Source organism: Phyllopteryx taeniolatus, chromosome 6 (genome assembly GCF_024500385.1).
Source record: "Phyllopteryx taeniolatus isolate TA_2022b chromosome 6, UOR_Ptae_1.2, whole genome shotgun sequence".
NCBI lineage: Eukaryota > Metazoa > Chordata > Actinopteri > Syngnathiformes > Syngnathidae > Phyllopteryx > Phyllopteryx taeniolatus.
The window spans coordinates 18,045,717-18,061,768 of NC_084507.1; the positions used below are offsets into that span (position 1 = coordinate 18,045,717).

The following is a 16,052-nucleotide window of genomic DNA, read 5'->3' on the forward strand; positions in this document are numbered from 1 at the left end:
CACCATAGGAGGAGAGAGGGGGCAAGTACAGTAGCAGAACGATTTAGAGGGATTACATGAATCAGGGAGAGTTTGTGACATCAATTCCTAAGAAAGACAGTCGGGTGGCGTGGAGACAAGAAGCCTGACTGCGTCTTTTACTATTGGCCGGGAGGATTAACAAGGCGGCGGTGGAGGCTTGAGTGCAGCTGCAGAGGTGAGGGTCACAGATGCTCATCCTGGAAGAGGGAATGCTGCATAATGAGCGAAAGACACTATAGTGTCGCGGGGAATCCGTTCAAGATGGATAAATGTTATTTTTGACTTGAAGGCTCTCCATTCAGAAAGATGAGCAATGACTCAAAGGCCGGTCCACTGGAAGCAGTGACCACTGGATGACATTTTATTCTTTGATTTAGCTCGAGTTTAACCTAAACTACAGGATAAGGACTTTGGTAAGTAATTAACACTATGAAGTAAAGTTTGCTTAATATTTTAATATTGAAGTTTTTTTTTCCCCCTGCCATTTCTGCAGGAGCTATATGTAAAATACTTTAACAATACTTTTGCCATGGTTTACGTCATGCATGACTGGTGTTAGCTGATAATGTTGAACATGCCTTACAGCTTAGAAACATGCCATTCTTACCAGTAGTGTTATTTTCAAAAGCACATTCCAATTTTACTTCAGAAAGAAGCAGTTTCTAGCAGTCCTATTCAATGAAACAAGGTGTTTATCACTGTCTTAATGCTGGCAATAACAGCAAATTTGCCATAAACATTTAAGGTTATGCAAATAATACTAAAATACAAAGTTTTGCCCTGTATTCATTTAGCAATATGCTAATATTTTTACATTATTTATTTTTTTTTTTTTTTGGAAGTGCCAGTGTAGAAGTGCACTGCATCATACTGAGAGCTGTATTGGTTACCTTAGATGGTTGCATGCAATTCTACACAACTTTCAACTTCAAATATTGTTAGGTAAATCAAGACCGCATTCTTTATAAAGGTATACATTTTGGTACAAGCTTTGAAATTGGCTATCATTGGATTGTGCAGGTGGTCAGTTTCAGTTTGACCAGTTATCAATCACAATAGTTTTTTGACTATCTGGTTACATCAGAATTGTACTTGTTTAAAATAATTTATAGTAAAAATGGAAAAAAAAAATGCAGATTTTCAGTATACGTTGTGTTAAATCAAACTCCCAAAATAGTGAGATAATAAAACAATGTTGTGTGACTGGTTGTGTTTCAGGATGTTATGGTTACAAACAGCTATAGCACCAACAGATTACAGATTGACAGGGATTATTGACCAAAATTCAGATAGCCGCTTCAACCATAATTTCATCAAAAAAAAAAAAAAGAAATCTCTTTTTTTGTTATCGTCTTTCTTGGCCTCAGGCAGGGGTGTTATCCGTAATGAGCAGCAGGCCTGGGAGTCTTAATCAGGAAGTTGGGAGAAAATACAAGGCACATTAAAAAAAAAAGTAAAGGCGTGAGCAACTGGAGAGTGAACCCCAGCACCTGACAATGTGGACATTTTAAGGCCTGTTTGTGCACCATGCAACTCATTCATTTGACTTGAGGTGAGAGGATACATTGGTAACAGAGACCGGCAAAGGTTGAATCCAGGCAACTGAACTTGTTTGTTGAAGACGTTTCATCTTTAACCCAAAAGGCTTTTTCAGTTCTAAAATTTCAGTATGGAGGTTCCTTATTTATGTGTCTGGGGGAGTAGTGGGGGGTTACAATATGGTTGTTGTTGTCAGGCATGGCTGGTGAATGACCGTTTTTCACCTGGTGGCAAAACAACTCTAATGTAGCCACTCTTCCCATGGAATGACACAATCAGAATTTGGACATCAAAGTAGGACCAGTTCAGCCGATTAGTCTACTAGTGAAGTGAAGCTTGCTTTTCATCAGCAAAATGTTATGTCCAATAATGCACAGGCAACAACTGTGTGATAACAGGAACAACACACACCAACATTATGACACTGGTCGCTTTACAACACTGTGTCATAACACTCAGTACGGCCTACGGTACTGTGTGGAAATGCTAAATATGCAAGTCTATCATAAAATTCTATAAAAGCACAAGTGAAACAGAGAAATTCTGGATTTTTGTTTTTTATTTATTTTTTTAACCTCCGGCTACTATGGGCCATTTTACAACATTCTATGCTATTGAACAAAAGATGTGACCGTTCACCTTGTTGAAGAGGAACATGTGCAGAGCTCCCACTAATTACAAAAACTACATTCAGCGTAAATGTGAGTTGCATTTTTAATCATTTGTTTTTATTTGTTTCTACTGTATGCCAGTTGGTCAAAATATGTCCATTGCGTGAAAAAGGTTGGATACCGCTTTATTGTGCTGAAAAAATATCAATGACGCCATTGATTAATGGAGTTTCATCAGATTATAGTCAAATACAAATAATCTTTAGTCGTTCTACCCCTACTCTGGACTCAAAGAGGCTACCCTCCTATGTTGTGCCATGGGTTTGTGTAGGGGTTGCTTGGTCTCTCCAATGAAGAGGTCACTGCATTCACTGTACTGCACTGCATACACAAAATTGCTAAACTTGTTAAGTTGAACCAATGTCTGAGGGTCTCGCTGGGTTTGACAGGCATCGGTATGTTATGTTTGGAGAAAATCCCTTGTCATTTCTCTGACTAACCAGCCACGTAAAGGACCATCACCTTCCACCTCCTGTTTCTTTCCTCAGGCTCGGGTGCAGCGGCCCATCATCTTCTGGCAGATTTGACAAAGCCCCAGTTGGGTAACGGCAGAAATTAATAGCAAGCTTTCCAGGCTCCTGCAGTTCTCTCCTTATGTGAACCTTGGAAATCCCCTCTTGTCCATTTTTACCTCCATCTGTTTGCCTGTACATGCATCAACTTTAGAGAATCTTCCTGTTCTGCCTCCCCTTTTAATCACTCTCCCGCGGTTACATCACATTCATCTTTGCTACACGGTTTATTAAACCTGGCAGCTCATCACCTCCCGACCCGCCTCCCCACCGGAAGCATCTGTTCTTCCATCCCTCTTTTCCCCCGTACCCGTCACACTGTGTGCCGAATTCGTCTCCTGCCCTGCCCTGGTGCCTTTAGCCCCCTGCCACCGCTTTGGCCATGTCGGAGCGCATGTCGCGCCGCTCTCGCTCCCTGCTCTCCCTGACCTTGACCTCTCTGGCCCTGGCACTCTCCATCCTGGCGCTGTGCACCTCCTACTGGTGCGAGGGCACCCACAAAGTGGTCAAGCCCCTCTGCCTGTCGCCCGTCAAGATGAAGAACTGCGGGCAGAACAACAGTGAGCCTTACACCACAGGTACCTGATTTTCATACTTCATCCTTTGAAATTTTTTTTTTACGAAAGCTTGTACATCCAGTCTTCCTGGAACATTTGGGGATTTATGTCTTGAAAGAGAGTTTTTTATTTTTTATTTTTTTTTAAGTCATCTGTCTTAGGAGTTTGAGAACTCATATCAGTCGCCATGCAGTATTGTAGGTTATATGCTGTCCACACTGGCACATTCTAATGACAAGAACTGTACCTTTTACAAAGATAATGCTCATTTTTAATTGTCATTGCTATTAATGTAGCCCTCAAGGAACCGTCTTCTGTAATTTGAGTTGAAATGGAGAACACATGCTCACAAAAAGATAAAATAAATATAAGAAATTAGTTATTATTGAATATAATCCGGAGAAGTACAGTATATAATACTGGTTCTGGTATAAATGATTAAATGTTTTTTGAAAAGTCACTGAAATAAAAAAAGGAAATGTTCTCTTCTTATAGCCAAGTATTTAAATGAGTTTAATTTACCAATATGTACATTATCATGGTTATGGATTGCGGGTGTTACGGAATATAAAAGTATGCGCTACAAGAATATCTTTACAGTTTTTACTTTTACAACCCAATTCCAATTAAGTTGGGATGTTGTGTTAAACAAATGAAAACCGAATACAATGATTTGCAAATCATGTTTGATCTATATTTAATTGAATACACTACAAAGACAATATATTTAATGTTCAAACTGATAAACTATATTGTTTTTAGCAAATAATCATTAACTTAGAATTTTATGGCTGCAACACGTGCCAAAAAAGCTGGGACAGGATCATGTTTACCACTGTGTTACATCACCTTTTCTTTTAACAACATTCAATAAACGTTTGGGAACTGAGGACACTAATTGTTGAAGCTTTCTAGGTGGAATTCTTTCCCATTCTTGCGTGATGTACAGCTTCAGATGTTCAACAATTCGGGGTCTCCGTTGTCGTATTTTACGCTTCATAATGCACCACACATTTTCAATGGGAGACAGGTCTGGACTGCAGGCAGGCCAGTCAAGTACCCGCACTCTTTTACTACGAAGCCACGCTGTTGTAACACATGCAGAATGTGGTTTGGCATTGTCTTGCTGAAATAAGCAGGGGCGTCCATGAAAAAGACATTGCTTGGATGGCAGCATATGTTTCTCCAAAACCTGTATGTACCTTTCAGCATTAATGGTGCCTTCACAGATATGTAAGTTACCCATGCCATTGGCACTAACACAGCTCCATACCATCACAGATGCTGGCTTTTGAACTTTGCGTCCATAACAGTCCGGATGGTTCTTTTCCTCTATGGCCCGGAGGACACGACGTCCACAATTTCCAAAAACAATTTGAAATGTGGACCCGTCGGACCACAGAACACTTTTCCCCTTTGTATCAGTCCATCATAGATGAACTCGGGTCCAGAGAAGCCGGCGGCGTTTCTGGGTGTTGTTGATAAATGGCTTTTGCTTTGCATAATCGAGTTTCAAGTTGCACTTACGGATGTAGCCCCGAACTGTATTTACTGACATTGGTTTTCTGAAGTGTTCCTGAGCCCATGTGGTGATATCCTTTACACATTGATGTCGGTTTTTGATGCAGGAATCAAAAGGTCACGGGCATTCAATGTTGGTTTTTGGCCTTGTCGCTTACATGCAGTGATTTCTCCAGATTCTCTGAACCTTTTGATGATATTATGGACCGTAGATGATGAAATCCCTAAATTCCTTGCAATTGTACGTTGAGGAACATTATCTTTAAACCGTTCGACTATTTTCTCACGCACTTGTTCACAAAGAGGTGAACCTCGCCCCGTCTTGGCTTGTGAAGCTCCTTTTATACCCAATCATGGCACCCACCTGTTCCCAATTAGCCTGTTCACCTGTGGGATGTTCCAAACAGGTGTTTGATGAGCATTCCTCAACTTTCTCGGTCTTTTTTGCCACCTGTCCCAGCTTTTTTGGAACATGTTGCAGCCATAAAATTCTAAGTTAATGATTATTTGCTAAAAACAATCAAGTTTATCAGTTTGAACATTAACTATCTTGTCTTTGTAGTGTATTCAATTAAATATAGGTTGAACATGATTTGCAAATCATTGTATTCTGTTTTTCTCTGTTTAACACAATGTCCCAACTTCATTGGAATTGGGGTTGTACTTAAACCTCAATAACTAGCTGCAACAGTATGCAATAATATTTGTCGTGAAATCTAATTTTCTTTTGATTTGAAGAAAAAAAAAAAAAGGTCATGTATTTCAAACATTTTTCATTCATGCCCAATAACCAGCAAATGTAAACAATTTGCCTTGCCATATTTTATCACAATATTTATGTATTTTTATGAAACTATTACTGTGTGATAGTGTTTGCTAAGAGAACTATGATTAAAAAAAATAAAAAGTTTCTTGTGCTTTCAAATGTCCTATGATTTGCTGTCTAATATTCTCCCCACTCACACGGTAACTCAACTCTGTATAACACAATGCAGTTGTACAAGACAACAAACTATCACCACAATTACCGTCTCCACACAGTGTCAATCAAAACTGAGTATTGTGATCTTCACAAGGCAGAATTGTTAATACAGCTCTTGTATTAGACATGATTATGTACCTTATGTTGTGGCCACTGGGAATCAAAGCTTATCTTCTTGAGCAAGACGGTACATGTTAAACAGAGCTTGTTGCTGTTTTCTGAAAACAACAGTAATCCCGATGGATGGAACAGTCATGTGATCATGCACTGTATGTCTTCCAGGTATTCCGCATGCTAATCTGCAGGTATCCTGTCTGTGCTTGCTCCTTGTCTTGATTCTTTGCATGAATGTTTAACATGAATTTGGCATAAAAACAAGAGATTGAAAGTGTTTCTCGCAATGCTATTCATTTTGTTGATAACATGCCCCAGTTAGTGGATTACGTTTTCAGCGCACAGTAATTAGTACGCAAATTGCATTTCTGTCTGCTTTACTAGAAGCACTGGCTGTCGGCATTTCCCTGATTAGACTTGTAGCGAATTCTTCCATCTTTATACTGCGTCACTGCAGTACACTGCCAATACCTGGAACTAATCCATGTGGATAAATGTCAGGCTTCTTTCAAAACTCATTGTCCTTGGTGTTTGTTTAATCTCATTTTACCATAGCTCGCTTTTAATTATAGATTACTTTAATCTGTGGACACCCCCACAGGTCTACACAGTCCACTGAGGGAACGATTTTCCTCATCTGGTCTTTATTTCCCCACCAGATATGCTAAATTCACAATGGGATTAACAGCATAAAGGAATCAACCAGGATCACACTGTATGCTACGTACTTGTAAAGTACATACAGGATGTACTTCTAACAGTGTACATTGTTGGCTTAAAGTCATTGCTACATCCCTAGATGTGATTTATAGCCCTATGAGATTGAAGGCAAGTTAGGATAAACCTTATTATTATTTGAGAGGGAAATTTGTTTTGAACACCATAATATTACTGTACTTACATACATTCTATCACAACAGGTGACTACAAAAAAATCCCATTACTTTAAAGGAGACATACTTGGATTTATTTATTTTTAATTATTATTATTTTTATTTTTTTTAAAACAATTCCCATGTGTTATAAGAACACACTTTACACATAATCATTTAAGCCTTCTGGAATTTAGCCTGTTTTAATGGGTGGTCTTGCCCCATGAAAATGAGCAATGATGTCTTTCGTTACAATAACAGAGGGCCAGGCGAAGGGTTGAACAAGGCAAGCGGCTTCTCCTTACAGAAGCGAAGCCCATCGTGTCGGGATAGATCCAATTAGTTGACCACTCCGCAATGACAGTTAAAGCTTTAAGTCGAATAACCGTCAGTCACGTGTTTTGGCATTATTAATTTTTTTTAACAAAAAAATGAGACTGGTAGCACGGTCACATGCAAAATATGCAAGTCTATCCTCAATTATAACAAAAAGGATGAGTGGTCGTCCATCTGAAAACATGTCCGCTATCACTAGCTGACGAATAGCCTAAATCAAGGGTGTCAAACTCATTTTTGTTGCGAAACACATCGTAGTTATGATTTCTCTTGGAGGGCCGTTATGGCTGTGAACCCATATGAATGAATGATTGCCTCATATTATTACATATACACAAATTGATGGATAACTACTTTTGAAATCAAAAGCCAGTAAAAACTGTTTGTTTGACTACAGTATTATTTAAATTATTTTAGAAAGAGGATCAGTAACAAAAAAAATGCTTGCAATAGCTCAATAATTTTAAAGGTGAAGACAATTTGCAATTTTGGTATTTATGCAAGAAACATGAAGTGGACGCACATGATTTGGTTTCGCGGGCCACATAAAATTATGTGGCAGGCCGAATGTGGCCCCCGGGCCACCAGTTTCACACCTGTGGCCTAAATCCTCACATCAGCTGTCAATAAGCAAATTCACCCAACACACTCCTGTGATAAAGAAAATACAGAGAATAGACTGCACTGTAGTGTCTGCTTGCCATAGACTATGAAACTAGGACGAGCGCTGGTCAAACAACGGTTGTTAGCCGTAAATGACCCCAAAAAATGTCCATCTAGTGTTACATTCAAGCCTTCACCCCGCAAACAATAAAGCCACTCTTCTTCCTGCTACCAGTCACCCTCGACTCACTCATCCAATCACAAATCACACTTGGAGACCTTCACTGCCTCACATACAGTCAGAAGTTGTCGCACTGTAGCAAGAATCCACATAACACGGTCGGTAGCAAGGTTGCTACAATACATTATTGAAAAGCATTCCCTCTGCAGTTGTAGTGAATTGAGAACTGAAAAAAATTAGTCGATTAGTCGGCGTCGACTCAACTATCATCACCTTAGCGTTGACTACAACAATTTGAAGCCATTCAACCCTTAGCCGAAAGCGGAAAAAAGTGAACGTCCTTAAAGACAATAATAGCACTTTCAGTCACGGAAGCAGCAGTACATACACTGTCAATTGTTGTGCAGATCCATGTACGTGGTGCATGCAGCGGATATATCGAGAAACACAAATAACCCCCACACCGCGTCGATAGCTTCATAGAGCAAAAATGTGCAGGTATGCGCCTTGGCTTGAAAATGGTAGATCTTCGCCCAGCCATGCTGCCAAGTCATGGCCGGAGAAGTTCAGTGTGAACACAGTTATTATGTAAATTAGCTGAATTGGGACATCACAATTCAGCAAAATTCAGAGCAACTCGCTCACAGATACATTTTCAAAAAAATAAGCAGAAAGCAGAAGATGTACTTGGTTGTGTAATTTCACACTTGGGTGGGCAATTTTTGGGTGGGCAATTTTTCTTAACAAATGTAGTCAAAGGATACAAAGTGTAATGTATTTGGGAAGGATTCCCTTTTTTTTTTTTTTTTTTTTTTTTTGACTTTATACCATATATCCTCAAATACAGTAGTGGCAGGAGGAGTTTTTACTCAGCTGCAGAGTTGGCTTTTTTTAAAAAAAAATGTTTTATACACACTGTGTTGGTACAGGGCGGCACGGTGACCGACTGGTTAGAGCGTCAGCCTCACAGTTCTGGGGACCCGGGTTCAATCCCCGGCCCCGCCTGTGTGGAGTTTGCATGTTCTCCCCGTGCCTGTGTGGGTTTTCTCCGGGCACTCCGGTTTTCTCCCACATCCCAAAAACATGCATTAATTGGAGACTCTAAATTGCCCGTAGGCATGACTGTGAGTGCGAATGGTTGTTTGTTTGTATGTGCCCTGCGATTGCCTGGCAACCCGTTCAGGGTGTACCTCGCCTCCTGTCCGATGACAGCTGGGATAGGCTCCAGCACGCCCGCGACCCTAGTGAGGAGAAGCGGCTCAGAAAATGGATGGATGGATGTGTTGGTACAAATACTTTGTTTCTTTACTTAAGTAGATTATTCAGTTATATCTGTACTTGAGGATTTATTTTTCTGTTGACTTTATACATTTGCTCTCCACATTTAAAAACAGATCTGTACTTTCTACTCCTTACTTTGTCAAAATAGGCTGGTTACTTGTTAACCTGCGCAGATGACGACACAACATAAATCTGAAATCTTGGCAGAGTTGGCTAAAGTAGCCCAAATTTTTGCTTAAGTATGAGTAGTGTTATTTTTGAATTACATGACTTAAAAGAAAATGTTAGCCCTCCAAATAATTACTTAAGTAAGACAAAGTAAATGGTAATATATATATATAAAATAGAAATGTAGGTAAATTCAGCCACAAGAACTGGTCTTAAATTGACTTTCTTCATTTACTCATAAAACGGCAAAATAGGTTCACCAGGCCGAGTATTACAGAGAAAACTAAAACATTTTTTCTCAAGTTTAAAGGGGGCTAAAATGTTGACATTTATAGGGAGACAGATGACAGCACATGACATAGCTGTTGTTTTTCGTTGTCTGTAATGTAAACATAGATTGAAAGTGAGGCTAGGGGTCTTGTGCCTCTTCTGACTACAAGTGTCATGATGTTGTTTACTGCGGTGGTTCACATAAATTTGTCACTTTAAAAACATTGCTTTGGTGCGGGGCCCTGGAGACTTGTGTGCGGTCAGGTGACTGCCGGGCTCAGAGACAATAATAAATAGTAGGTTTTGTAGGTCAGGAAAAGCAAGCTTAGAGGGTCACTCATTATTCACACTGTAGCCGTACCACTGCGACTATTTTTACGTATAATATTTGGCCACAATGTCCAAACACAAAAACCCTGTGTGTGAGCGTTGCCCTACTTGTGTGTCGTCCCACAGAGAGCCCGACCCAAAACCCTTTCAACCGTACGCTGTCTCCAGCCAGACGCGAGGAGTTGGCTAAAATCCGCCAGAGGCAGCTGGCCAATGCCGTTCACTACATCTGGGAGACCGGCGAGGACAAGTTCGCTTTCAGATACTTCCACACCGGCTTTTGGGAAAGCTGCGAGAAACACAGTGATGGTGAGCAGGGCTGGGGAGGGAAATATTGACATGGCAACTTAGAGCAATGGCATCTATTTGACACATAAGCATCAAATATTGGTATGTGGATCAAAATATGCAGGCATTCAATGGGAATTCTAACTTTATGGTTCAATTCTTTGTGGCTCCGCAAGAAGTTTAGAACGACAAAACAAAAATAAGGAAAAAATAAAAGACCTCAAATGTGCAAAAACAAAATCTTTATATTTATATTATTTAATTTGATATGGTTTTGTTAATTTTTTTTTTTTTTTTACATTAATACTGTATTAGGATCCACATTCTTGAATACAGTGCACCTTTTTTTTCGCTTCTTCAGATATCAATCTGTACTCAATAATTTTGAGTATAAAAGTTTAAGTTGTTCAAAAAGTGAAACACAAAATCCATCTAGCATCCCATAATTTGAGATGGTGTCAGCATCATGGGGAGGCGGGGGGTATTCATGAGGCCCCTGCCCCTAAATGAGTTACTGTGCTCCTCCTCACCCCTTTCCAGTGTGGCCTTTTCATGCCAAACTTTTTTTTTTTTTAAATCTATGTGTAAATCTATGAATTTTAGTCACTAACTGTAAGAGAAAGATGGTAAAAATGAGAAAAACAGTGTTGTTCAATCGCATATGGTCGCGTCACATCCTGTCAAAGTACTAATGGAAGCATGCATCTTATGGCGATGACAAGGGAGCTGACCTCTTTCAGGCTTGGCCTAACATTTGGGCCTCCACGGCAATGTGCGATAATTAATTCTCCCCTCTGAGAAGCATGTTTTCAAATGACAATGAAAACTGCAAACTTCGTCTTTAATATTGTGCGTGCGCATGCACGTTTGCGTGTGTAGGAGAGAGAGCGAGAGAGAGAGAGAGAGCGACCACATGCTCGCATTTTCTGGCAATGCAAATGCCTGTTTTGGTACAGGAAATGGATTAGTGTATTAGTTGTTGACAGAAAACTAATATTATCCACTCCACAGTTGACCTAATGCCAACCCGGATGTGCTCTGACGCTGACACTGATTTGAGATATGCGTAAATTGAGTTACAAGCACAGTCACAGAACAATTACCTGTAAGTCAAAGTACCTCTGTATTCTAATTTCTTGAGATAGCAAATGTGAATGTGTGTAGTGAAATCTGATACGTTACATGAGTTTCACTTTTTGAATTGAGCTACTGAAATAAACTTTTCCACATTGCACCTGTATCATAGGTGCAATCATAGACATATTCTTTTATTGCACTGTTGCTGTTTGAATCTTTATGGGTAAAATACTGTGCTATTATCACATAGTGAGATACTCTGGGATTCCCACCCTCAATGGTCAGTGGACAACCTTGCTTCGATTCCTCTTATGTTGAATTGTATCATGACAAATCTTTGTTTTTGTTGACAGGTGAGAAATGCAGGAGCTTTATTGAGTTGACGCCAGGGGAGACGCAAGGTGGGATGAATGGATCAGTGTTAAGACACGAGCAAACCGCTCTGAAGTCTTCTTTCATTTTGCTTTGCTGTCGTTTCTGCAGGTGTGCTTTGGCTGTCAGTCATATCGGAGTTCACGTACATTGGCCTGCTTGGGATGGGCTTCTTGCTAATGTGGCTGGAAGTGTTGTGCTCTCACAAGGAAATGCACTCACTAAAAATCAGTGCCTACGCTGCCATGTGCACTGTGCTGTCAGGTAAGGACCGTAACAATGAATTTGATGTTATGACCACTGTCAGTGTGGAAGTTATAGAAAGTACAAAAGGGAGCGGTATTGTTTTTCATTGCTCTTCCTTGTACTTAACCACTTTCTACGAACCGTTTTAGGGTGAGGAAGAGGAACCCATTTAATTCTGGTGCAAATCTGGACAAAACACAAATGGCAAATGGCTATTCTTTCACATGACCTGGACAAATGTCATGCCTGATCCAGAATACAAATGGTAGAGCCCTGTTTGTCTAACATTAACATCTGGCATCATTCTCCATGAACCTGAAAGTAGCAGGCATACAAATACAGTAGAGTACTCTGGGAATTTTTTTGTCATTTTTTATTTATTAATTTCTATTATTTTACCATTCGAGTCACAATTGAAACACTCCATATCCCGAGAAATGAAACAAACAAAAAAATGGTACGGTCTTGTCATTTTATTTCATCCTATGTAAACAGGAAGTGGCCACCTAACACAGGGACGGAACAAAAACACTTTTTCACTTTTATTAATAATTGGCATCTGTGCCATTGGAGTTAGATAAGAGTGAGTTTGTTTGGTTGGATTTCTTGTTAGTTTGTCAGCAGGATTGTTATGCCAGACATACTGAACCAATTTCAATGAAGCTGTGTAGACTGGTTCTGTTAAAGAAGAACACATACAATTTTTATGCAAAAGCTGATCAAAATGTGTATTGAATCATTTATTTTCAGTTATCACCAAGTAGTCCCCCACCCCGGAATGCAATTGGTCTGGTCTGTCAATTCCTAATGTCACATTCCATGAACCACGAAGTAGCCTGCTTCCTTACAAAGAGACAAGAGACAAACAAATGAAAATATAGCACATTTGTCAGAGGAAGTTATTTTTCTAGGAATAGTTCATTACTATTCCTACATGCCCCCCCCCCCAGAGAAATGGTACAGTTCCATCATTTTGCATCATCCTCTCTGACCCAAACTCAACTCTCGGATCAACTCACTTTTATTTATAAAGCACTTCAAAAACAACTGCAGATGAAAAAACAAGGCAATTGAACACAGTATAATCTAAAGACAATGAAACGGTAAAAAAAAAAAAAAAAAAAGGCAAAATCTTAAGATTAACTCTAAAGTGCACAGGCAGCCAGTGAAGCGAGGCCAGAATAGGAGTTACAGTATATGCTCCCTCCTGCATTTTCCAGTTAAGAGGTGAGTGGCAGGAACCAACTGGAGATGTTTGAGGGCCGGCTGACTCCATAGTAAAGTTCACTGAAGTAATGCAGTAATCTAAGCGACCAAAATTTTGTTTGCACTTTTGACAATGCAACCAGAGGGGCGGTCTACACTTGGCTGAGTGCGATTTGATTTTTGTCCAGGTCTTCTCGGGATGGTGGCCCACATGATGTACACCACCGTCTTCCAGATGACAGTCATTGTGGGCCCCAAAGACTGGAGGCCTCAGTCCTGGGACTATGGCTGGTCTTTTGCGTAGGTTGCTGCTACACACAGTGACACATACAATACTCAGTAAAATGAAATCATAATAATACAAATAATAAAAAATGTAGTCCTCTTTGACCCCATCTCCTGCCTTTTAATTTGATTTGCAAGAAACCACTGCGCCCAAGGAAAAACAACCAATCAGTTGTTGTGCATTTTCGGGTCAGTAACACATAGTTACTCAACACAATCACACAGTCTGTAACTTGTCCCAAGTCGTTGTTCACCACACTAAAGGGTTTGTCAACATGACTATTGAACAGGTTTTAACAGTTGGGATTTTTGGCCTGACTGTTTTCTGAGTCAATTGGGGAGGAAAAATCCCTCTTAGCACACCCCACACCACAGGATATTCGCTCAGGACAATCTTTTCAGGACATCCGACAATCTGGCCTTCAAAAACTGATTGGCAGGGGGTAAAACTGTTCCAATTCAGCCCTATATGAGTGTTCCCAGCTTTAGATAGCATTCCAAATCAACTGACGTCTTAATTTTATAGACACAGAATAGCAAATAGAATTGAATGGTGGACTGTGGGCTGACTATTGCACCTGATGTCAACATGTATCTATTTACCAGACTATTTGACAGCTTTTTGTTGTGTTCCAAAATCCATGGAGAGCTTAGTTTTTCAACAGTATATAGTAAGTTTAAAGTAGACACACCTGAGAAAGAACTGACAAGACCATACACTACTCATAAAAAAGTTAGGGATCTTCAGCTTTCAAGCAAAATTTCAAGCTGAATTTAAAATGCGCTAAATTTCTCTCAATGCTTAAATGTATGGCCAACTTTTCATTGTGGGACATGTGCAGGGAGAGGATCAGTACAGATGTATGCGGCCTTTTGAAAGCTGGGGACAGAGTGACTGTGAAAATGTATGCAGTACTGCTGGTAAACAGGTTGTACCGTTAAGTATGAAGGGACTTAGAGATGATGGAGGTGACGTTAGCTAGCATCCATGAGATGTACATGTATTGAGCAATGGCGATTGCTTAGTATTACCAAATGACATTGATACGAACCAATCGCCATTGCTCATGACATTGTAATTAATATTACATGCTTCCCAATATTTTGCAGCCACGGTACCTTATTATGATAAAATAGCAAATGATCAATCTTGAGAAGTGTTGGATGAGCAGTAAGTGTCCATTTTACGCTACATTATAGTATTTTAGATATGTTGTGGAAAATTACCCCAAGGAATTTGACATACTGTACCTAAAATTTGTTATTACAATTCACTCCCATTAAATCATTCCACCATCCATCCATTTTCTACCGCTTATCCGGGTCGGGTCGCGGGGGCATTCCACCATCCTGACAGTATGTTTTCCAATCATGGGTATATACTACATTTACAACAGTGTTGTCTATTTCTCAAATGAAAATGTTACGTCCAAAACATTTTTTTTCTTCTTTTAAAAAACTAGAGACTAGCCAAAATGTGTTTGATATACCTTTCCTCTGGGATGAAATACTCATATTGTTATGAGTTTAACTGAGGATAAACTGTTATAAAAGGTCTGTTCTTTTCTGACAATAAACCAGACTGTTAAACATGTACAATATATTGGATTGATGGATAAAAAGAATTATTATTATTATTACTACTACCTAAAAAATGTTTCAGTTCAAGATCAGCGTCACCTAATGTAGTACTTTACAATGTCAAACCCACTCGACTTCAAAAAGTACCGACCCCCCCCTCCAAAAAAAAAAAAAAAAACTGCACTTTTTTGGAATGAAATAAATCAGGTTACCTTTGATTCAACCATGACGTGGATGAAGAAATCTACCTTGTTTCATATTTTCCTTCCAGAGTGCCATACCTTAAAGTGCCTCCTAATGTTTTGAAATGTTCTGCTTGTAGTCTCGCCTGGGTGTCCTTCAGCTGCTGCATGGGCGCCGCCGTAGTGACGCTCAACTCCTACACAAAGACCATCATCGAGCTGCGCCGCAAACAGAGGCTTCGTCTGGAGGAGGCGAGGGCTGCCGCCCGGGCCCCTTGCTATGAGGAGGTGGTTTCTGGCCCCGTCGGCGGAGGCTCCGGGGGTTTCTACTCCGTCAGCGGCCTGCTACAGTGTCCCGACGGCATGATCGACGTGGCGTGGGCCCCCAACGGCAGCGTGGTCGGCGTGGGCAACGGGGATGTGCCTACGCTGGTTTTAGTGGGAGGCTGCGGGCCTGAGGGTTGTGAAGACTGCGAGAGGGAGATGGATGAGATGGAGGGACCTGTGGACAGAGTGGACTCCCCTTGCTGAACGACAGACCGTGAGAGAGAGACCACCCTCCTGACCTGAAAGATTTTAAAAACTGAAGACGCAGACTCACGGAGAAGGTGAAGGAAACTTTGGTTGAACTCAATACATATCAAATCTGACCACAGCTAATACAGGCCATAGTGGCATGCAGGGATTCATGTTCTCTGGGGATATTGTCAGTGCCTCATGGTAGGAAGGCTAATGTGTGTATGTGAACTCAATATACATTCATCAGACGATTCATTAGGTACACCCACACAATCTAACGAGATCCATTAACGTTACCTCAAGGCACTTTACACATTGAGCAGGTCAAGAACCACACT

At 40.3% G+C, this 16,052-nt stretch overlaps 1 protein-coding gene across 1 annotated transcript; it reads left to right on the top strand.

The window, feature by feature from the left end:
* Positions 1-27: 27 nt before the first annotated feature.
* On the top strand, positions 28-15,731 carry si:ch211-149k23.9 (germ cell-specific gene 1-like protein). Its single transcript, XM_061775678.1, has 7 exons — positions 28-434; positions 2,720-3,321; positions 10,085-10,267; positions 11,677-11,724; positions 11,807-11,959; positions 13,336-13,447; positions 15,336-15,731. The coding sequence occupies exons 2-7, from the start codon at positions 3,126-3,128 to the stop codon at positions 15,724-15,726; spliced, it is 1,083 nt and encodes a 360-aa protein (XP_061631662.1). The 5' UTR covers positions 28-434; positions 2,720-3,125; the 3' UTR covers positions 15,727-15,731.
* The last annotated feature ends 321 nt before the right edge of the window (positions 15,732-16,052 follow it).